Below are 24,545 nucleotides of genomic sequence, written 5' to 3'. Positions count from 1 at the left end.
CTGACGGGTAACTTGAGCAAATAAAGCCGTTTTTACGAACACTCTCTACTATGCCACTCTCCCTACTATGCCACTTTTGCTCGGTCCCGGTAGGTGGCATAGTAGGGAGATTTGACTGTAGTGACAAAAATACCTGTTTGTACGCATCATATGGACATATTCTGACACCCCTTCTCCCCCGCCTCCTCCATGACCCTAACCATCTCTTCTACCCAGCTAAAAAATATACAAAATCGTTGTTGCAGCAACATTAATACATTGTACAACTTTGACATCCCAGCATACAGTAAGTTGTATTGAAGTACAGATGATTCAAAAGATCAAAAAGGTGTTAGAAAGTTTTATTTACATTTTTACAAATGAAGACGGAGGATTTCTCAGCCACATGGACAAGAAATGATGACTGACCCACTATACATAACCTCTGGATGGATTAAGCAGTTACCTGCTTTCATTTGACACAAAGAAGTATACACCACATACAATACATATTTACACAGCGATTCTATCAACTGCTTGTTAAGCTTCTTCCTTTTAGACCAGCATGAAAGAGTGCTTTACAGATAAATGCATCCTCACTGCACATAAATGCATCTTCACATGCACACACAATATCAATGCTCTCACATTAATATGCATGAATTTTGCAGCGCCTGCTAAAAATAATATTAAAAAATCTACAGTATTTTTTTGGTGGCCACTTTAACAAACCAGAACTGAGTCAAACATTCCGTAACAACCCTCAAGGTCATCATTTATTAAAAAATAAATTAATTATTATCACTCTATTCTCTGACCATTCATCCAACTGACCAAAGGATAAAATTATGACATCGGCAATCTAACACTTTAACATTTAAATTGAATGCAAAGCTGAACTTCAAATGGAACCAACTAAGATATTAAAAGAAATGAAATTTGAGATTATGTGTCATGGATTATGCATTTTAAAATACTCCAAAATCTCTTGAAATAAAATTTTCAGTCTTATTTTCTTGAAATCACAAGCAATCATTGCTGGAAAACATACTGACAGTTTCCGCTGAACCTCATGAGTTTCATAAAGCAGCAAACTGGTAAAAATGCCTTTTGGAATAATTATTATCTGTTAAAAAAAAGACTTCTTATGAAAAACAGAAGAGGCATTTTTAGCCTTTTTTAAATTTCAAAGACCTCTGAAAAATATGAGTGCTTCTTTTTTAATTTTCTTATGCTGCAATACTCATGAAAAATGTGAATGGGAGTGCTTGTGATTCTAAAGCCAAAAATAAGGGGCAGCAATTTGATATCAATGCAGATGAAGAGCATATCTTGACATGCATCCACCAATGGCCTCATACAGAGCACTGCATTTTCAGGAGGGACAGTTATGTCTAATCTGAATCTATATACGGCTTTTTGGAATGCAGAAGTGTCACTATCATTCTATCCTGCAGTCACACTACACAGATCCTCACAGATACAAAACTTCTCATGGTATCACCTTATCTCATCCTTGCAGCTAATTCTGATCAACTGCTGGCGTTCAGTCTCATCTGCACTAACAAATGTATCATCCCATTCAAGGTCACTGGAATGTAATGAGCTACTAGTTTCTGCCCGTGTCTTGTACACAAGTTCAGTCAAGTCTTCTTCTGTGTGTGAACGAGGTTTTATCTCTGGCTCCACCCCTACACAGCAACAGAAAAAAAAATCTGAAATGTGGTAAAATACTCTTTAATAATAATAGTGAGCATTTATATGGCAACTAAACTAAGGATTAAGGCATGCACACACCCAGACAGGGGGGAGGCTGATAGTCAAGTGGTTAGAGAGCTGGCATCTTAACTGAGAAGAGTGCCAGTTTGATACCCTGCAAACTTCCCCAACTTGACCCAGCAGACAGGAATGAACCTGACTGAAAAAAATGAGGTCTCATTCCCTCTCAACACCTCATTCCCCACCAACCTGAAAAGGTCAGAGGACAATCTTTACCTTTTACCTATCTTTATATACATCCAGTCAGTCACACAAGCAATTATCAATCAATGGAAGAGTAAATAAAGATAAAAGGTGCATCTTTAGTGACTGGCAATTTTTGTGTTTTCAGTTTGATAGACAATATCAGTAACAGTCTGACTACTCATGTTAATTCAGAGAAAGATTTTTTTAAATGTTGAATTTCCCTTTATCTCAAGAACTTTGTCCCACATCAAACTGAACTCAACCAAGACTTTTCCTCACTGAGAAGATGAACATTAACAATCAATTTGCACAGCATGATATCTTGAAACTGCACTAAAGAGCATTTATTTAGCATTACATAAACAGAAAAATGTCTAAAGGGAAACATTACAATCAGCCCTTAAAAATCAGAAACTAAGACAAATACAAAAGGTCTTGAAAGAGATAACTAGTACAAAAATTATATTGAGATTACGACTGAAGAAAGCATGCATTATGTATATGCACAGAAACCCAAATCCACAAGCTTAAGTGTTCATGCAAAAAGAACTTGTAGGGTAGAAAGTAATACTAAAAAACCTAAAAAAGCAGCTCATATAATATAATCAAGGTATGCATCATCCCCAGAAGCAGGGACTGAAGACTGGTGTTTTACACCTAGCCAGCAACAAAGGCTATATCATGGCAAGTGAGAGAGTGCATGCTTAAACAAAAATGAAAGTTGCTTATGCCCAATGTCATGCAGAAAATACAGAGAACAAAATCCTAATCTGTAAGTCTCCCAGTTAACTTCTTTTATTTCATTATTTAGCACTCAGCACTACTTTCCAAGATTAATAAGCCATTTTATACCTACTTACACTGAAACAAGCAAGTAAATTTTTGCATACAATATTTACTGATACACTGAAATAGTAATTTTACATGAGACTAATCAACAGTTCTGACTATAAAATGTAGTATTATTATGTAACTTGAATATACAGAGTGCCATAAACCAGCTAAAAGAATGTTAATTATAGGTGGATTGCGGTCACTTTAGGGAGGACTTTCTGTCCATTTTCACTACTAACAGGCCGTGGCGATGATGTGGTCGACTATGGAGAAAAGAGAGGTAGGGCATATAGTTTAGGAGTATAGCCTGATGTGCAGTACTTACTCAGTAAAATATTGATAAGCATCCAGGTAGGGTAGAATTTTCTCTGGGGTCATGTGCTTAGAAGGATATATAGCTTAAATGTGCCTTTCCTCATACTCCAGCAGAAGATGAAATTCTCTGAGTATCTGACAGCCATAGGCAGTAGGTCTGAAGGAGGGAGGCCCATTCTTTTAGGACACAGATAACTACCTGCTGGTATATGCAATCTGATTTGTACAAAGAAGAAAAATTTATTGAAAAAGTGAGTTATTGCTTCTCCCAGGATGAGTGAATAAGTGTGCCGACACCGGTGCATCACAACTGTCATTCCTTGCCGCAGCAAGTGATACGAGGCAGTGGCTGGTGAATTCTATCATGCCACCAGCCCAGCTTCTTGTCACCTGCAGGGTTACCTATCGGATCATCACTGCTATTCGGATCATCACTGCTGTTTGGATCACCGCCACTGTCATTTATTGCTTAGAGAAAGTGGCAGGTGATGACTGAGGCCAGGAGGGGTCAGTCAGTGGTGACAGCGATGTCCTAGGATAGACTGTCCGTATACAAAGCATCAAGAGGCAGGTAGCCAAGTGGCACTGCCATTTTCCTCTGCAAGAAGCTGAACTGATCACATAGCAGGGGTATGCAAGTGTGAATTCAGAGAGCTGCAAACCTTTGGCTCAGGGATGGACCCTGTGTCTGGATGTCGTTTATACAGATATAAGACACTTAGCGTTAATATTTACTACTAAATGTTATGTAACTGTTTGATTTCATGTTAACCTACTCAGTTTAATAGTAATCAATTGCACTGGTTTATAACTTTGTCATCAGTTGTTGTTGCACATGCAAGTAGGGAGACAGTGTTAATTTGGGTGAGTGCATATGGACATGCAAAATCAGATGAGTAAGCATAGAAGGGCAAAAGTTGGGTGAGGCGAGCCAGAGGTGGTGTCAACTATCCCCTTGGGTTATCTAACCATCCCTTTTTTCTCGTAGTTTTATTACACAGAGCTGTTGACAAAAAACAGCTAGACTAATTCTATACTTCATAATACAATTTTACAGCCTTACAGCACTGGTTTAAGCTGTATTTAGTTTAGAAGCAGACAGACTAACCTACTACACATCTGCAAAAAAGACTTCCCACTCAATGCTTCATACACCCTGAGGAGACTCTTTGAAACTAACCATTCCCCTTCAGTTAGTAAGCCTGTAGTTAGATACCAAACCAATAACATTAGTAAGCAGGCACACATTCTGATCCCAGCCAAGGAAAAGATGATTTGTCTGCAGGCAGATATTTGATCCCCAGTCAAAGTTGCAGTACAAGAGAAAGCTTATGTAATTAACTTACCATCAACAAAAACAGAAACTTTCAAAAAAAGGTTGCACTTATTGCCCATCTAAGAAATACACAAAAATGATCCAGTTGCATCAAATAAACCTGAAAACACTTTGTTTAAATTCTGACATGGAGAAAAGTTTGAGAAAAGTAATACAGAGCAAAAAATGTTTTTATACCATTTAAAAAAAAAAATGCAACAGCAAAACATTAAAATTAGGCTTTGCACACAGCAGAAATAAAATGACAAATGGCATATCCACAATCTAATATTAAACAACTTGTATTTCAACTGTAGGAGATTATATTTTGAAAACAATCTCTCTGGGTGTGATTTAAATTATGGAAGGAAAGGGGAAGAGTTATATAATAATGCTCTCTCAAAGTTCTACAAAGTATAAAAGTCATTTATATGCTTTACAAAAAGAATTGCACATTAAGTATTAAAAAATATTCCAAAAGAAACCTAAGCCAAGACTCACCTGCCTCATGGTCCCATTCGAGATCAAGGGATGATCCTTCTGTCAAAGACCGGTCTTTAGTTTGGCTGTGCTGCTGCTTGAGCTGTTTACATCCCCTGAAGGTGAACAGCAGAAAAAAAAATTCAGTACAACATGCTCAGTGTTTATATGCCATTTAAGCCAACAATCAAAAGCAGTGCCTATCTACCTGAAGGAAAAAAAACAATCTCAACAGGTTTGTCATGTATCATGCTGGGAACAACAGCACCATCTTTTGCTTTTTTTAATGCATATCTCTTTGGTCTTATCTTATTAGTTCCTGAAAATTCTCATCACACCAATGTACAAAATTTGATAAGGCATTGCCATGATCTTGCTTATGACCTGCAAAAAAAGTCAATAATGTAGCATCATTGGAAAATTTAATGAGACAGCTGTTCTCTTTGGTACTTCTGCAGCTGTATGTATACATAATATACAACAGGGGTAAGTAATAAACAACATCCTTGCGGAGATCCAGATACTGATGAAGAAATCTTATTCAATGCATAAAGGCATTAAAACTGTGGTTACTGTTACTCTTCTTCTTCTAACAAAGAACAGATGACAAACTTAATACTGAATTTGTGAGACATACCATAACTTGCATGTATCTGTGCACGTGCAGCTAAGGATCTTGCTTTAACATTTGCCAGAAAAATTTCAAAATCATCCTCTCCTCCTGCACTAGAAAAACAAAAGCCAATTGTGTTAGCATTGGATTTTTTTGAACAACCCTTAAGATGGTAATGTTTTTCATAATTACATAATACTTATATATTATAATTGTATTACACATAATTACATGCATGTGAACATATCAACTGGGAAGTATCTTGAAGTATCTTTATATTTTGGCAGCACATTTATGAAAAAATGTAAGCCCTCTGTTCCTTTCTGTCTTATTCACTTCCACTGCTCTATACACAAGAAAGAACTTAAAATGAAAGCTGTGCTCTTGCAAAGAAAGAAGAAGAATAAGGTGCACGTACACTTCCCATTCCTCATCATCACCCAGCCATGAACGAGACCCGTTAATGGAGGCATTCTTTATAGCAGTTTTTTCTTTGGCTCTCTGGAGTTTGGCAATGTAAGCTGCTTCTCGCTTGGCTTCAAAATAGGCCTCTTCTTCTCTTTTCAGCTCCTCTTCTTGATGAGACAGCTGGTACAGATATCACATTTTTCATATTGAGATAACCAAACTTCTTTAAACACACAAGTAACAAAATTTTAATGTTGGTTTTGTTATAAACTCTTCCATTATCTAAATTATGTACTTCCTCATTTATTGAAACACAAAGTCTGAATTTTAAAAAATGAGGTTTAAGCTCAAAGTCATTATTAATATGCATTAATGTTCTAAGGGTATTTTATTATTTCAAAGAGTAGACTTTAAGAAACAAAGATAAAAATAATCCATGTCAGAATGACTCAGTTTCCTCTTCATGTCATCATGTACACACTGATATTAAGTACTCTGTTACAAAGCAGTTCTCTACACCTGAAGAAAGAGTGTGTGTTTTTTTTTAAGTCTGCTATGATGGACATCTGCTGACAAAAAATCAAGGTAAAAAGCTGGTTTAACAGATCAGTATCAAAAGATTTGTGCTGCTAAACTGCACTATCTCAATGCTTAAAATGGAGGCGTATGAAGCAATCTGATTTTCTACTCTTTCAAAATATAAAATCTACTTGAAGGAGCTGAACTGAGGCTAGACCAACTCAAATATAAACTTCAAATAAAAGTTGCTAGCATGTTAACAGAATATAGTTCTGTCATTAGATTTGTAATACAAAAATGTGTTGCGAATTTATTTATTAAAAAAATTATATGGACTGATCTAAATTGTAGCCATCGACTGCACTGAAATCAGCTTCCTTGTAAGAAGTTTAAGCATATGCTAGTGAGACATTGCTCAATTAGCAAGTCTAGAGCTTGCAGTGATACCGCACAATATTTTCAGAAAATGTGTGGAATAGAGTATGAATAATATTAATGGTCGGAAGTTAGAGTATTGAAAAAAACATAAATACTTTGCAATCTTTTAAGCATATTTGTAAGAACACCAGGAAACACAGAAACAAAGCAGTTTGTTTTCATAAAAATCAAACAAGAGGAAATGTGCATCATCTCTACACATGCAAATACTTTCCAAGATGGTTATCTCAAAATTATGAAAGTGTATAAGCTATTTTGGATAATAATTTACAGTCAGTAGAAGTTTTATTCAGATATGAGGAATAAACATTCTAAATTTAACATAATTAAAGTCTCATTTAAGTCAAACTATATTTAGGCAGCACTGGCTGTTACTACATGTATTTATAAGCAAAGAGATTCACCAAGACAGGACGGTGTAATCTGAGTGCTTGAAACCAGATGGTTGCCACTACCCATTTAGCAAAGTATACAGGGACAGCTGCTTAGGCACATCTGTTGTACTGGAAACATCTCATAAGCCACTGAAGAGGTGTTTGTGCACTGAGCACCGATGCTGAGTCTCAGAAAAAAGCAATTTGTCTTTGATGCCATTGCTTTTTGCACTCTGCATGATCAAACTATCTACAAATACCTGGTGCACATAGAACTGAAAATGCCAAGAATATGGGTAATCTGTGAGGTCTTCCTAACCTCATACAAAAATAGTCTCGGCTCAAAATGGAATATGGAAGAATTTATTCATATACATTTTATGAAGCTATTTTCTAAGTTGTAGCACACTGTATATGGCTGAAAAACCTGGGAACTTAATGTGCTCTTGTGTGAGTTTTGATGCAGCTCTTGCCATTTAAGAACTGGAAAAAAAATCTTTACATGTATTTCTTGTTACTTTTCATAAACATTTATAGCCCTTTAGTCCAGAATTTTGACAACTTGATACAGCAGGCCATAAACCATATTCTTGCATGATAGAAAAGGAAGGGGTGGCCACATTGGAAAACAGAGCAGCCTTGCTTCACTTTCCCTCATGGTGAATCTCTCTGCTATAAGTCTATCTTGGAATAATAGAATTTTACACATTTTCTCAAAATTTTTTAAAATTTAGTTATTTACAGTTGGATCCATACCATTTTGGAAACAAATATGTAAAATGAATGTAAGCTGCAATATCCTTGTTGGACTAGCTCTATACAGAATAGTCACAGGAGTAAAAAAAGGCATGCACTTCCAGCATATACATATTATTTAACAAAGATGAGAAAGGGCAACAAAGGCAGTGATCAAAGAAACCAAACATATATAAGCATACCTTTATCTCTAACTCTTGATCAATTCGCTTTTGTTCATGCACTATGACATCAAACTGTCGGGACTTCAGCAGCTGTACCTCTCGGTCAGTCAACAGTCTTGACCAAAAACAAGTTTAAAAAAACAACTCAGCTCAAAAATTATACAAAAATAAATGTGAAAACTAGTAAAAGACAAGCAGAACATCAATAGTGGTATGTACAGAAAGGGAAAGGTAACTATGGAGTGAGGGAAAGAAAGTGTTAACAAATTGAGTAGGCAGGCAATTAAAGCTAGTTTAAAAAAAAAAAGGTGGGGGGAGCACTTATCCTATGTCCTGTGTCATGATTTTGTTTTTGAAGATGGGATGTAAAAATCAATGTAAAAAGATGGTGTGCCATGAGGGTGGACAGGGAATGTGCGTGGATGTAAGCAGGAGAAAATATCTTTCAAAAGCGCTTGTTGTTTATATGCCTTACAAAAAGTATAAAAAAATGGTTGATTTCTTGTCATTTTGGTAACTTTTCTTATGCCTATCATATAACAATTTTTCGCCACAATCCTGGAAACATTGCATGAATAGAAAAATTACATCATGAAGATTGAAAGAATAATTGATGGCAAACCCAAAATAAGCAGGAACACATAACATAAAGACAACAAATATGGAAGGGAATAGCAACAACAATCTTTTAAATTTGCACATCAACATATGAACATTTCATAGGAAAAAGAGTATGTTGAACAATATGGCTTTTTCAATGCTATGACTATCCATGCCCAGACATACCCACTGCACATAAGAAGACACTGTGAAAGGTGCTGAAGTAAGCTCTAGCTGTCCTCTGGCAGCGACATTTTTAAACATATTTGTACAGTTAGTGTGCAGCTGTGTTTAGAGTTTGTAAGAAAATACAATTTGAAAAGAATGCTGATATACAATGTATAGTATTAAGAACATGAATGGAAAAAAGGTCAGATAAATGAATAAACATATCTATTCAAAGAATACTCATTACTAAACTTGCAGTTAGGATTAAAACAATAGTAATCCCCCACTGATTACTGCATTGTATTGTCTCCTTATGACTGGTAGCTCCAGTACCAGTTAAGGGACGAGAAGAAAAAAAATAAGAATGCTCTACCATGTGCAGTTTCACAAATTTCTACCTAACACTGTTCTGGAAGGTTCTAGATGTTTTGTGGTGATGCTGAAGAATGCTTACCACCCTCCCACCCCACAATGAATGTGATTCTTTCAGTACATTTGGAATGGAATCATAAATATCAATATATTTCAATAAATTTCAAGAAAACTGTTCCATAGTTTAGTGGCTATAGGAGTAGAGAACTGTTAGTGGTTCACTCTGTTGTGTGTAGCACAACCCTCTACTAGCCAACAACTACTGAGACAGCGATCGAACATATTGATCGAAAGACTTACCCTAAAATGTGTAGGATTGACAGAAAAAAACTGACAGGATTAGTGTGAAAATATACTGTAATAATATCAAATAAATCATTATAAAGAACAACTAACAAAACAATGACTACTCATTTAATGGGAAGATTATAAGTGCTGTCTCTTAATCATGTCTGTTAATTAGATTTTGAACATTTACTGAGAAGCCTTTGCAAAGTGAGAGATAAGTAACTGTTCTAAATGACCTGACCAATAAAAAAGTTAAGCAGAAAAATGTTTGAGTAAAACATCTTGCCACCCACAATTTACAAGTTGGACTCACCGGCTCATCTCATCCTGTGGTGTATCCTGCCAAAAAAAAAAAAGTTTGAAAATGTTAAAAATTGTATTCCAAGAATGCAAAAACCAAAGTAAAGAAACCTAAATGAATGCTACATATATTCACTTTAACCAAAATTTCTCTCTCTCTCTCTCTCTCACACACACACTATATAGGTAGGGAAACGAGAAACTGCAATAATACAGAATTTGCTAATACTTACATCATCCATCAAGTTTTCAAACTGAAATAAAATAATAAAATCTTTTGAATGAATGGAAGACAAATACTTGCTAATTTCCAACCAATACAAATACAATCTACTTAAAAAAATGTCAAGCAATTATACCATTCTGTGATAAACCTTTGTTCTTGAAAAACTACTGAGCCTCCAAGCTCAAAGCTTATTAGACACTAAGGAAACAAAACTCTCTTTGTTTGTGAAAATAAAATGACCACTTGCACTATTGCTAACAAACTGATCAATAATAAGCATGTGGTTATTAAAAATAATTTACCCTAATTGGAAATATTTTTGCAAATATTTACAAAGCATACATGTAGTACTCAGCCTGAATGGAGTCTTTTCTTCAGTACTATTAAATAAATACTTCTCTGCTGAAAAACTTAACTCCTTCAGGAATAGTGGGGTTCAAAATTTTTCTAATGATTGAGTAGCTTGATACTATTTCCCCTATCTGCCCAAGTACACTCTTTCTGTTCTTAAAATGCTCATCTACAACACCATCATGCATAAAAAGAGGTAAAAATTGTGAAGTCACATTTGTATACAGATATGTCTAATTAACCCATGGTCCTAGCTCTCCCACTGGTTGAGCCCTTCATAAGGTAAACGTATTCATGTACAGTCCTGATGTCTGTGTGATGTCTTTCTGAGCATGGTGATCTACCTCAAAAACAGAAGAGACGTAAAACCAAGATCTAGGGAAGCAGCATCTTATGGTAAGCTCAGAGGAAAATTTTGCACCTAAATAGTCCTTCAAAGAATACAAATCCTGCAGCACCACAACAAGTGAAACCAGCATTACTGGAAGTGAAGGTAGGGAAAAACAGCCAGAAAGAGGGCAGGATGGTGTGATGGCAGATGGATGAATGGATGGAGAGATGTTCACTTAAATTTACATCTATCAAGCAAAACAGGTATATTTCAGTGGTGATATTTATTGGAACTGAAAGGGACAAATAAATAAAAGCATGCAGGTCTGTCCAGATTGAAGCATAGTGATGTTTGGCTGGTATGCATGGTTGACATCTGCACAGTCAGTAGGTGCTGCAGAACTTGCTTTAGAGAAGTAAATGAGAAAGAAATTTCAAGGGAAAAAAACCCAGATAAATATCACACTTTCTAAGCTGTCAGAAAATGTTGGAGAACCCCCCTCAAAAAAAGACAATTTTGCAACAAAATGTGATAAATGTGTTTTCTCAGTTTCAGAAACGAATTTATGGTTAAGAACCAAATGACTTACTTTTAAATAAAAATACTTAAAGCAAATAAAGGTGACTTCAAGGCTTTTGACTTTTTTCCTAAAGCTCCAAGAATCTCTGTACAATCACTCATTCTTTTTTGTTCCCACAGTCCTATTTGTTTTTTTTCATAAAGATGGACAACGTAAGCATAAATATGGACTACAGACTTCTTGGCAGACAAGGAAATGCAACAGTGGTAACTGGCTAAAACTCTGCAATTCTGTTACCAGATATAGTATCTGAAATGGTAATATTTGTCCCAATCACATAAAATGTAGCCAAGTAATCAGTAGTTATTCTAATAAAACTACAATATATCTAAATATAAATAAATAATCAAAGCACTAAATGCATACAAAAGAAATCCCTTTTACACAAGTGCATCAGTAACTTTTAATATGCTAGGCGTTCGAGAGCTTGAATGTGCAAAGCAAAACTATTTTGCATGAAAGGAGGGTTGCAAAACATATCAGGAATAGACTACATACACTTGATGCAACCTGCAGCAGAGGAAACAAATAAGATGAAGATTACACTGTGCATTACTTTGGCTTCTGTACCATGCTTCAGATTGGTTTGCCTGGTTCTGGTGAACAACTCTTGTTAAAATACTGCATCAAAATCTGATGGTGACTGTAGTATTTACTCAGAGAATAGTTGTAGAGTGTATAGGTGCTTTGCTTATTTTTAAAATAAAGTTAAGGGATATTCACAACAAATACTCTCTTGCAAAAATCTGAATACATGTTTTAATGTAAAACACGCATCCATCTTTCGGTGAGGAAGGAGAAGAGTTTTTAAATTGTTGTAACATTATGTATTTACAATGACAGTAAGGAAGTAGCACAAATATGACAGGTAAAGTATAATTGTTTTAAAACAACAGCATGAAATTTTCAGTGAAAAGATTTTTCAATAAGCAAATGTATTAAAACATTTGCAGAAACATAAAAAGCACTAACAAGTAGCATATCTATAAATTATACAGATCAATAATAGCATGTATATGCCCTTATTTATGCATTTTAAAAAGTAAGTTGGGAAGGCTCTGAAACTTGGTTTGTGCATGCCAGACTCGAGAGGTCAATATTCAGACTCTTTCAGGAGACTTCCCTGCCCACCCAGCAGCTGCTAAGCACAAAATGACATATGTAACTGAATATATCATAAAGGTAAAAGGCAGTGATAGGTGAGGGTCAGGCTCCACCTTCTATATGTTTAGACTCTTAGATACTGCAGTGAGGCCACTAGAAGATGTGTGGTCTTTTATTATGTTGTAATAAAATCTACAACTCACCTCTATTGACTGAAACTGGTCTGTGCTATCTCTTGACTTGAAGTAATTTCTCCTGAAATAATAATATCTAATTAAGTAGGCATTGATGTCTATATCATATATGTATTCTATTTGAAATCCTTTCTCAGAAATAAAATAAAAAGCTAATGGATGCATGGCTGATGGATTGTAAAATATCGTTTAAAGAAATAGTGAAAAAAAAACAATTAAATATTAAAAAATGGAGAGGGGCTAGAAAAAGTGTTAGAAAGGCAGAAAACGATGGAAGATAAAAAAGGGGGGGGGGAGGAGATATGAAAGAATAAAGATACCCCATTCCATAATTTAGAAACAGGATGTAATTTTCATACACAGTATATTACAACTATTCCCCTTCTAATAACTACCCCTAACAAGGTTGTCACAACTAATACTTATGATCTTCACTGATTTTTAAAGCAGGTCACACTGTAAACGCGTCGTAAAATCAAGTCTTGCAATACGAACTGGTGTCCCTCTTGGGCTCTTTTTGTCTTTTACCTATTTACATCCTTGTCACGCAAAGAAAGAAGTTGATGTAAATACTATTTTCACACTTGTATGTTGCAAACTTAAAGTTGTGCTTAGAGTAACCCTGCACTTTTCAGGTTAAGACTCGCTCAAGGATGTTACACTGATCGATTGAGCAAAAATTCAGATGACGACATATAAGATTGATTTAAACGTCAGTATCATCACGAGGTGTTGATAGACAAGAACCGTACTGAATGAATTGTAACATGCAGCCACGTTGCCTCTAATTTGAATTTACAGTCAAAACGATGATGAATGACATTTCACGAAGGACAGATAGGCACTTTTCGGATGTTAACGATGGCTAGGGAGGCGTGTCGAGTTGAACTGTTATACATACACTATACAGTTACAAGCCGGAGCACTGAGAAAAAAATCTCACCTCCTGTCTAGCTTGCCACAACATCTTGCTAGACAGTTTCCCATTTTGATAAGTTGGTGGCCTGGTTCATAACAGGCCACATTTGCTTGTTCTGTTGTCACATGCCAATGATACTTCCTTCGATATTATCACTCTTTCGAAAGCGGAAGCTCGTACTGGGGAGAACTCCTTGCATGTCAACCTTAAAGGGAGCCGATAAATGTTTCACAAATGCACGTGTAGTCCTGTTAATTTCACACCAAAAAAACTGTTGTAGTGGTAAGCATTGTGGCAGAAAGCGGCATCATTTTATTTGTAGCTGCACGCTAAAGCTGAGGAAATTTGACACCTACAAGAATATTGTGGGAGAACTTTCTGCTTTCATTTCGTTACCAACATGTCCGTGGTACTGATTTTCTAAGCTGAAATTTTCAGTGAGAATCTCCATAATTTTAATTTAGTTTATAGATTCATCTGATTTGTTCATAAAGCATTCGACAATTTGAGAAAGTTATGCTTCTGACAAGTTTTCATTATAATAGTATAGGGACCGGCTATGGTTAGCCTAGGCTTCTTGACCTATTCACGAATATCCATCACATCACCCATTTGTATTTTACACATGCATCTTGGATTATTTTTATCTACATGCATTACTCCACTCTTTCATGATAAATTGAAATATAATTTCCACTTTGCACATCATTCTTGCAAAACTGTCAATGTCGCTTTGAATCACTATATGCTGTTTAATGCTTTATTTATCTTTGTATCATTTTCAAAGTGTGTCCTGCAACACGAGCAATTTTGCACAGAGCCACGAGATGTGTGTTTAATTTGAACAACACGTCAGACTTATTCTCTGAAATTTGCTGTAGATGATTTCAACTTGTTGCAGTATAGTGCATCATAGTAAATGTATTTCATGTGCTGTTACTGTGTAACTGAATGGATTATTTTGGAATTTGTGGTTTTTGTAACTTTATTTTTAAGCTAGAACAAAAGAATTTACATATTAAACATATAACACAAGAAGTCATATTTTACCCTTTTTATTATTAGAATTATAAACAGGAAATAATTAGGACTAAGTATCTCATAAATAGCAATTGTGTAATGTATCTTGTGATGTAATACATGTAATGGTGAATGAGAAATAGGCCAGTTTTTGTATGTGCATATAGGAATAGGGAAGAGAATATTGCACTATTTTGTCTCAAGTGTAGCATGCAAGTACAGTGTATTGCCTTTTCAATGAAAGGTAGTGAGTGGCTGAGCTGTGCTCTTACAACCACATCATTCAGTTTAATAGCAGCAGGTATGTTTGCCATGCCTTGTCTCTAGGGGTTAGTGTGATTTCAAAATCTATGAACCATCATGTATCTGTATGTGTATTTCTTTGTGCTAATGTTTTTGTGGCAAATTATTCAGCAGTTATACAGTCATAGTAAGACAATTCTGTGCTTGATACCTTCTGCAGTAAAGAACCTAACTGGCATATGACACTAATTCTTCTAGAGGATTCTTTATAAATATTAAATCTCTTTAGTTATGTCCTATTTTTCCACATTTATTTTTGCAGTTTGCACTCAATTTATCTTTATGGCATAAAAAATGAGCATCATACGCACATCTTCAAAGTACTTGTCTTTGAAAACAGCATTTAGGCTCTATGAATGCATGTAAACTTTACACTCAAGATGGCTACTAACACACACATTAGCACAACATTCTAAGGGCTGATGCTAATAATTGTTCATTATTTGCTTCAATGATGAAATAAAATTGTTCACTCCTGGAAGATTGAAAAGAGCCTCTTTTTCACTGATATGCAATAATGCAAGTCTTGATCCCAGCTATTTTATAGCTCACTGAAAGCACCATGGAACAACAGGTAATAATAAGCCTGAAATGCAAACAAAACTAGGCAGCTTAACTATAGCTTTGAATGAAATATTTGAGCAAATAATAACTGAAATTACAAAAGAGAACCAATTAAAATTTTTGTAATGTAGCTACAGCCAAATCAGTTGCTTGAACTGACAGTGTGACAGTAAAATGAATGGTCATGCCAAAACTAAAATGCCCAGTTCAATTACTGTTTTTGGGAGTGCACAGTGTATTTTAAATAAATGATTAATACTTTACTGAAATGCTTCATAAGCAAGTACAAAAAAATCTTATTCTAGCCACAATGTGACCAAAATAATCCTAGGGATAACAAATTTCTATAGTTTATATAAATAAAATATGTGATTGTTGATGTCAAATAATACTGCATTCATACTCCAGCAAGCAGATTTTACACATCAGCCAAACATACAACTCTAATGACACAGAATCTGCAAGAGGAAATTCAAAATTCATAAACTGAATTTCCTGTAAAGAAAAACTGATATTTTGAGGACTGAAATCATCTAATACTGTTCTGCACAATGAAGAGGAATTCATACAATACTTCAATGACTGGCTTCTTCAGATGATCCTTTTGAAAGATTATTTGTTCCTATAAAAATCAAAGCATAAAGAAACAGTATTTTTTAAAAATCAACACAGATTGAAAACAGACTTTAAATATCAAACTTTCTGCTGCAACGAAAAGCTTCTAAATTTGAAATGTTTTCTCACCCACCACTCATAAACATAACCACACAAAAAATGATTCCACAAACAGCAACTCTTTTTTCCTGGCATATGAACTGATAAACCAGACCTACAAAGACTCAGTTTCCACAAAATGTAAGGATGCAAGACCAGTATGGCACGTGTGTAACAAGATCCCCACAAGACTCAAATTTCATTAGTACCATAAATTGTTAGACTGCCAAGGCTGCATTTAAAAACTAAACTTATATGAAAATATGGCCTTTTATTTTGCTCCTGAAAATATTCAGATCTCCTTGTGAGGCTGTGGGGTCAATTATTATTAAACTTTTGTTCTGAAATATTTTGCATGTTTTTAACTTACAAAAGAACATATCTAAAAAATTTACAATATCTACATGTATATGTCTAAGCAAGCGGATTTGTGTTCGTTGGTTTTTTTGTCCAAAGCATCTTATTTTTCAAAAGAGATTCATTAATTCAGAAATCAAAAATCCCTTCTGGCAGAATGATACAAAATATGTATCCTCGCCGATTTAGCTTAAGACAAAATACGGCATTCACTTCTTGTAGTGAATAACAAAAGTGCACCAAAATCAGCTGTTCTCCAATCTCCCTAAAATTTGCCTCAGAACTTTTATGTAGACATGAAATATAAATTAATTCTCTCCTTCCTCTTTCTCACATCTACAAACACTCTCTCTCACACACACACATGCACTTATATATACAGACTGGTGCAAGTATACATTCACACATACAATGCAAATAAAAATGAGCACACACATACACTCGGCACACTTATTTGCCCATTATTTGCTGTTTACACCTTTCTGAACACATGCAATGTATCCCAGATGTTACTGAAGACTATCAGCAAGCATCCTTGGTTACAAAGTTGGCTTCTCTATGATAGCCACGCCAGCATAACTCCGCTTGGTCATCATGGAACTGTTCAGCAATGTCCATGTGTTAGACTGGGGATCAAACATTTCCACAGATCCAAGATTGGAGGAACCATCATCTCCACCTACCACATACAGGTAGCCACCTGTTGCCACTACACCTGATGGAATGAACAATTTGGAATGAAGGAGGTTAAAAACAGGAGAAAGTAGAAATCATTCATGGACTTGCACATTAAAATAATACACATAAAATAACCTATAGGTTAATAAAACATCTCATTATCATTAGTTTGTAACAAAGTTGCATTTGCTTTTCTAGGCAATGATCTACCTGTCATTTATGCAATCACAGATCATGTGAGAGGTTTAATAACATTTTCATGGCAGCTTTTCTACTTTAGTGATGGTGCATGTACTGGGATTCTAAACCCTTTCCAAGCAGTTGAGAATGGCAATATACAAAGGCTTATAAGTACATGTACCAAATTAAATCATTTGAAAACAATTTACTACTCATTACCTTTAACCCTTTGTTATCAGTTCATTATCCTCCTTATGTTTATTATGTCAGAACTGATGTGTTGATTAATTTGTACATTTATATGGGTTCAGAGGCAGATATGAAACTTTAACAGCATGTTTGCAATGAGTTAGACAAAACTTTTTGACCACACAGAAATTGGTAAAAAAAAAAAAAAAGATATAAATTAGTACTAACATTTTTATAGGAGTGCTTATAATGGAATCGAAATCAAAGAATGCATTTAGCTATGATTTTCTTTTTCTGCATCTATTTAACTGAAAAGAAATTCTGAAGTACGCTTCCAAAACCAAACTATTCAAACTACTATGCTATGCCTGTTAAGAGTCAAAGTGTATGCCTGTGAAAGCCAATGTATCCTTATTGAGGCTGGCAATGAAAACTGAAGAATTGTTTCACCCTTGGTAACAACAGTATTTGACACACCTGCATTCCTTCGACAAGTGTGCATGTCAGCCACCTGTGACCAGCAGTTGGTGTCTGGGTTGTAAACTTCCACACTCTTTCTGACAAGAGGTCCATCATGGCCGCCTACTGCGTACAGCAGACCATTGACAACACCAACACCTTGTGTCCATAACAGAATAGAAATGAATTCTTATTTTGGTGGGGTTTATTTATTTCTTTTTTTTAACTAAATGTTTTTGTTTTGCATTCTCACGTGTAACTGCTCTTTGAAAGTGAAAAGTACAAATAATGGTTACTTTCTATGAGCATAAAACTAACCTGAAGCCCTAATTTTAAAGCAAGCATTTTGTCTTCATAGCAATGTCAGGAAATTAGGGATGTAGCTTTATACCTGGGGTTGTAGTTACAAAGCAGTGGCAAAGATGCCACTAGCATAAGGTAGTAAAGCAATGTCTGTGTGTGTCTGCACTCTGCTTTGCAACTTGAGAGACAAGTCAACTACTCCTAGTTTCCCCACTTTGCTCCAGAGCAATGTTTCACCTCACTTCATAGCTATGGCCACAGGTGATAAATCTATGGTGAAACCCAGTCAAAACACACCTGCTCCACTTCGTCGACATGACATGTCTGCCACCATCATCCACAAGTCATTCAAAGGATTGTAACACTCAACTGAACTTAGACACTGCCTTGATGCACCATCATATCCTCCAACAGCATAGAGAAGATCTGAGAAAGCATAAAAACCCTTTTAAAACATAAAAAAACACAGTACTGAGTAATAAAATTTCACCAGAAGAACTGGATGGAGAAATGACATATTGCAACAATAATGACCTTAAGACTTTATGTACTTTTTGTGATAGTGGTGCAAATTGAGATTTTCACTAACTTCATGACACAAGACAATGGGAAAAAAGTCATTGCACAAAATGAACCACAAAATTCATATAAGCACATATGAGGGCAAAACATTTGTATTCCAATCAAAACCTAGTAAAATTGATAGGAAGTTTCATGCAGGTTTTAACTACATGGAATGAAAACTATTTTCCAAAGCTCATCATACAGAAGAAACTGCAGACATTCAGGATAGTAAATGAATCTTGATCAAAAACCTGCAAATTAATACAGTCCAATCAGTTTAATTAGGAAGGCTAGAAGAAAATTAAAAGGCATAGCTCTGTTTTTAACAGAAATATGATGATCAATGACTTACTTCCAACAACCCCAACACCCACACTACTGCGTCGCACACTCATGCAAGATATTGTCTTCCATTCTCCTGTACGTGGATCAAAATACTCTGCAGAGTCTAGACCTGGGAAAGATGGGGGCCAAACATCACATGCACAATCACAAGCAGTCTGTCTCTCCATAGATTATTTAAATAAACATATCATCAGAGTAAAAATGTAAATTAGAAATTCTAGTGACAAAATTTTGAAAGTCTTCTTTTCCTTTTTATTTTTTCAAACTAAATGTAGTTTTACAATTTATGAACTTTCAAAAAAAGAGACCCAAACAAACAGTAAAACAGAATGAAAATTGGTACCATAAAAAAAATATAAACATAAGTTAAGCTTTAATTAATACCTGTGGCCCCATCAAAGCCTCCAACAGCATAAATATGGCCATTGAGAACGGCCACCCCTAAAGTACTTCGTCTTGCCTCCATGCTTGGACATGAATTCCATGTGTCATTTGCTGGGTCATACACATCAATGCTCCTCACTCTTAACGAACCATTAAATCCACCAACTGCATAAACCAAGCCATTCAAAACTGCCAGTCCTGCAAGAAAGGAACAATAATTTATACTCTTGAATAAAAGAAAACTTTTTAGAAAAGAAAATGAAAGTATGTTTGTCAGAAAGCTTTCATGATGAAAAAACAACTAAGGTTGGCAAATCTTTAAGATGGGCTTAATTTGTTTAAACATTACTTGTGAGAAACATAAAAAAAAAAATCTACCAGTAAATTAAAGCGATCTATACACTGACCATTTTCAACTCTTAAGTTGAAAACAATCACACTTTCAGCCAGTCATAGTAATCACCAAATACCATAACAACATTAACATATACACTTTCTTACCACAACGACAACGCCTTGATGGCATGTCTGCCAGCTGATGCCACTTATCTTCACTGAAGTCATAGCATTCTACACTCCGGATGGCTTTTGGTGCTTGACCACCAACAACAAGAAGAACCTTTACACAAGTAGATCATAATAATAATAAAAACTTATTTAAATAACATATTTCTCTAACTTGGCAGTGAGCTTAATGTGTTTTAACAAAAGAGTAGTACCAACAACAAATATATCAGAACAGCTTGAAAACAACAAAAACAAAGTTGGGGTGATGTCAGCATGGGAGAGATGATTAGAAAAGATAGGACTACGAGCTGACCAGTTACTGAAGGTATTCATGAAAGAGACGGGTCTTTAAATGAGTCAGGAAACTGTCCATAGTGAACACTGCGAAGCAATAAAGGCAAAAGAATTGAAGACACCGGAATCAAAGAAAGAAAAGTGGTTGCACACAAATAAGCCATCAGCTATGTGTTTGTGTGTGTGCGCATACATATGTATGTGTATGTATATGAATGTGTGTGCATGACAGACTCATATAAAAGATTGTTCAAAAATACCGATGGGAGGGGGACTAGATGTTTCAAATCAACAGACTAGAGCTTTTCCTACAACCCTTTTATCTAACAGCCCTTTGTTAGTTTGTCACCATTTTTACCCGTAAAGAAAAAAAAAATCAAGAACAAACACATCATTCTTTCAATTAAGCCATTGCAATGCACAGAACTGTCAACCCCAGAAGCCAGCAGTCATCAAAACGTTCAAAAATGACCTCATACACCTTAAAATGCTGGTACCAGCTACTTGGCACTGCTACTTTCTTTCCAACTAAAACATAGTTCTGAAAGTTATGAGTAGCCCTTTATTGTGCATATGTATGCACTTACAAGTATAGTCATGTACACAAGATACTGGTGAAAAAGGAAACATATCATTACTTTTAAAATTTTATAAAGTAATTCACAGAATCTACTTTAACTTGTGTAATAGATTTTTGTTATAAAGAGGTATTAGTAGGAATGCAATGGCAACTAACTTGTAAAAATAGAAAACTGTACACAAAATCCACAGTTATCTTTGTAAGAAAAACAAACCTTTGGAAGTCCAATAGGATTTCGCGGTTGAGTCCTCGGAGTCTTAAAAAGGATTTTCTGTTCAACTTTCAGCAAATGATACTTCATGGCTTCGATCAAAAAGTCTTTGCAGCGAGAATTTCCTTTGATAAGTGGTTCCTCTTCTACCCGTTGCACTATATAGTCCTGTGCCATTAGTGGCAGTCGCACGTGCTCAAGCAATCTCTCAAGGTGTTCCTGCCGCCTATGTAAGTCATGATTCACCCAGGACATCACAGCCTCATAAACCTGGGAGGTAAAATACACGTACGGATTATATTATATAAACACAAAAAGAGACAAAATGTGAATTATTTCTCTCCATACCAATGATATCTATTAATGTAAAGCGGAATATGTGTCTAATGACCAATGACTCTAACCTCTTACTCTGTTTTTTAATAATGAACCATCACAAAATGAATATAAAAATTAAAAATAAATAAAAACAGAACTGCTTCAATAATTTTTATTGTTGCAAAAGAATAAAATGCTATGTATGCAAAGTATTTTTTTCAGCATTTAATAGATACCCTTACTTGCTCCTCAGCAGAAACAGTCAGTCTGTCACTGGATATTAACTTAGCAACGCGTTCTGCATTCAGGGACAAAAACTCATCATAATGCACCAGCTCCCTGGATTAAAAAAAAGGTCTCAAGGTCATGATTACTGTTACTTCATTAGTGAATATATTCATAGCATATAAAATTACAAAGAAAACCAGGAAGGAAGCTATATTTTTCAAATTATGCAGCTATTGCTGTTTTGACTATTATGAAGAAAAATTATTTCCATAGATTTTAAGTTAAAGCACTATATTTATATATATAATATACTCTCACACACACATATATATATCTATGATATACATGCAAAACAAATGTGTTTTAGGATAGTTGTATGTTGTAGCTTAATGCCATGTCAACAACAATGGCCACATCATGGCAAATACATTAGAGGAAATGAACAAATTTATCATCACTTATTTTTTAAAATGACATACGTAAAATGTTGTTCAATGTATGTCTGTGCGTGGTGGAGAAGATCATTGCAAGCATGGATGTCAGCAAAATCACAAATCCCCAAACAATTAGAAGGATGAAGCTGGGTTGTCAGAAATTCACAGCAAGCATCATGTACTTCTGTAATCTGTAAAAGGTTTGCTGCCGGCAGCAATGTCTGAAAAATAACATGTAGAATACAATATCAAATATAACAACAAGAAAAGATGTTTCAATAAAGTGTGTATAGTTTGTCTGTTTTTGTATTTACTAGCAGCAGACTATAAAATAGTTTTATTTCCCTATTTATAATTATGTTACAATTTGAAACATCATTTTCAATCTTCCAATAGAAGATTTAACAATAGAATCACAAATCGTAAATGCTAGAAGCAAGTTTATACCTGTACATTTTCTTCTGTGACATAAATTTCTGATGTGTAGATGAAATCAACAAGAAGTAAAAGTGCCTTAGGGTCAATGGCCTGCAAAGTGATACAATCAGACTTTGATTCAGCCATCTCCCCTGTGAACATGGCATAAAAATACTGGCTGCATGCTGAAAGAACATTCTTGTGAGCCAAGATTTCTACATCCCCTGCAACCAAGGTTACATCACACAGCAAGCCAGATCTGAAAAACATCAAAGGGAAGCATGAAAATATTACGTAATTAAATTAAATATATATTTCAATTCATTAACCACTTTGTTCGAGACCACTAACTTTATTCTTTCAGAAGCTCAGTTATTAAAAAAACTTATGATTTAATTTTATCATTAAAAACAATAACATTTTTTCAAATAGTAGTTTTCCAACTTTGTTCTGGTATTAAAGTAAAAGATGAATAAATTACAATTTGACAATACCTGCTTAAAAGACCTTGAAAACAAAGGCTTCACACTTACTTTCTCATCTGATTTAGTAGTTCAAATGCCTTTTGAGCGTGCTGTGGATGTTTGTAAGCAGGATGCTCCCTTCCTGTGGCAATCTTTGGACGAACTGTATCCATTTGGTACACAACTGTGCTGACTTTCAATTTGAATCATATGTCATCTCCCACGTCCAAAAGAAAATAAATTTACAGCCTTTTTCATTTTTTTGTTGTTGCTAAACTGCAGCATGGCATCTTAAATGAAGGAATTTTTTAGCCATGGCTGAAATTTATTTTTAAATCCCTCTGTTTGTTGTGAAAGGGAAGTTAACAATCCTGAAAAAAAAATTTATTACCTTTTAAACTATTAAATGTATTGATATGTCTGTGAGGCCATCTATCAATCTGTCATAATTTTTATTGATAATCTTGTAAACCCAACACTTCGACAAAATAAATAAATAAACTCTGAACATGACTATATTAGTAACGATTCACAAAAATACTAAGGCAAAATCTTTGCTGTTCCCTAACTGCCTGCGACAAACATTAATTTGATGCCACGACATGGAAACTTTTCAATAACCATGATCGATTTGCCATGAAATTTTATGTAAAAGCAAATGTTTTCTTACGAGTCTACATTATTACACCCGACACCACGATATATTTATCTGAAGTTAATTCTTTTAAAAGAAACAGATTTTTCTAGATTGCGAGCATTACTAGTATTATTACTATTAATCACTAAAACGTAAAATGTAGTTGTCAACCGTCGCTGCGTTATGTGTGAAGTCTCGGACTGCAGACAAGACAAAACAGTAGCATTGATAAAATCATTACAGAGAACAATATACCGTCTACAGAGCAAATCACACAATAAATTTATAAATATTAGCATTAACTTTCATATTATTATTCACCCGGGCCGTCCAGCCATACTACATTCATAGCGCTAATACTAGTAGTGATACATTACATACAGACCTGGTCGTATCCAATCTAACGTGAACACCTTTCTAGCGCAAAATAGGTTGAATTTTTCAAACCTAAAAAACAGGCAAACACATCGCACCTTACGATGAGCTTTTTATGTTCTTTTCCTTGTCAAAACCGAAAAACCAATAAAATAAAATCGATTGTACTGAAGCCACAGTATACACAGAATTATTAGAAATCGACCATTTAAGGATTATGGAGCTTTTTGAGAATATTACAGGAAGTTGACAAACTATTCTGATTTAGGAATCATTTGCTGTACATGTTAGATCATTATATAATTATATAGAATCTGATTGTCCTATTTGTAGGGATTACCTATGGCCCAATGACAAAACAAATGTTTATATTGACTAGTCTTAAACAACATGTTTTACTTGTCTATTTTTAATCTCTGTGTGTAAT

The 24,545-nt window shown here is 35.0% G+C and overlaps 2 protein-coding genes across 6 annotated transcripts; both read right to left on the bottom strand.

The window, feature by feature from the left end:
- Positions 1-325: 325 nt before the first annotated feature.
- Positions 326-13,773, bottom strand: LOC112574314 (AP-1 complex-associated regulatory protein-like). 3 transcript variants are annotated; one of them, XR_003101406.1, is made up of 10 exons: positions 13,618-13,773; positions 12,684-12,735; positions 10,122-10,142; positions 9,902-9,927; positions 8,947-9,001; positions 5,920-6,089; positions 5,526-5,614; positions 4,910-5,004; positions 4,440-4,488; positions 326-1,670 (listed from the first exon to the last, which is right to left on the bottom strand). XR_003101406.1 is itself a non-coding variant. In XM_025255326.1 (9 exons), exons 1-8 carry the CDS (start codon positions 13,659-13,661, stop codon positions 4,952-4,954), a joined length of 552 nt encoding a protein of 183 aa, XP_025111111.1. In that variant the 5' UTR covers positions 13,662-13,773; the 3' UTR covers positions 326-1,670; positions 4,910-4,951. The 3 variants fall into 3 exon arrangements, 1 of the variants encoding a protein (XP_025111111.1); XR_003101405.1 differs by lacking the exon at positions 8,947-9,001 and adding an exon at positions 8,179-8,275; XM_025255326.1 differs by lacking the exons at positions 4,440-4,488; positions 8,947-9,001 and adding an exon at positions 8,179-8,275.
- An 859-nt stretch (positions 13,774-14,632) lies between these two features.
- Positions 14,633-24,323, bottom strand: LOC112574253 (kelch-like protein 2). Of its 3 annotated transcripts, none has more exons than XM_025255210.1 (12): positions 24,217-24,323; positions 23,176-23,477; positions 22,673-22,901; positions 22,271-22,446; positions 21,806-21,902; positions 21,249-21,515; positions 20,155-20,272; positions 19,654-19,851; positions 19,277-19,378; positions 18,658-18,786; positions 18,076-18,216; positions 14,633-17,266 (listed from the first exon to the last, which is right to left on the bottom strand). In XM_025255210.1, exons 2-12 carry the CDS (start codon positions 23,277-23,279, stop codon positions 17,091-17,093), a joined length of 1,737 nt encoding a protein of 578 aa, XP_025110995.1. In that variant the 5' UTR covers positions 23,280-23,477; positions 24,217-24,323; the 3' UTR covers positions 14,633-17,090. The 3 variants fall into 3 exon arrangements, with proteins under 3 accessions (XP_025110995.1, XP_025110987.1, XP_025110979.1); XM_025255202.1 differs by having other exon boundaries at positions 24,222-24,323; XM_025255194.1 differs by having other exon boundaries at positions 24,129-24,313.
- Positions 24,324-24,545: the final 222 nt, after the last annotated feature.

Source organism: Pomacea canaliculata, linkage group LG1 (genome assembly GCF_003073045.1).
Source record: "Pomacea canaliculata isolate SZHN2017 linkage group LG1, ASM307304v1, whole genome shotgun sequence".
NCBI lineage: Eukaryota > Metazoa > Mollusca > Gastropoda > Architaenioglossa > Ampullariidae > Pomacea > Pomacea canaliculata.
This window is presented reverse-complemented; position numbering and strand designations above follow the sequence as displayed.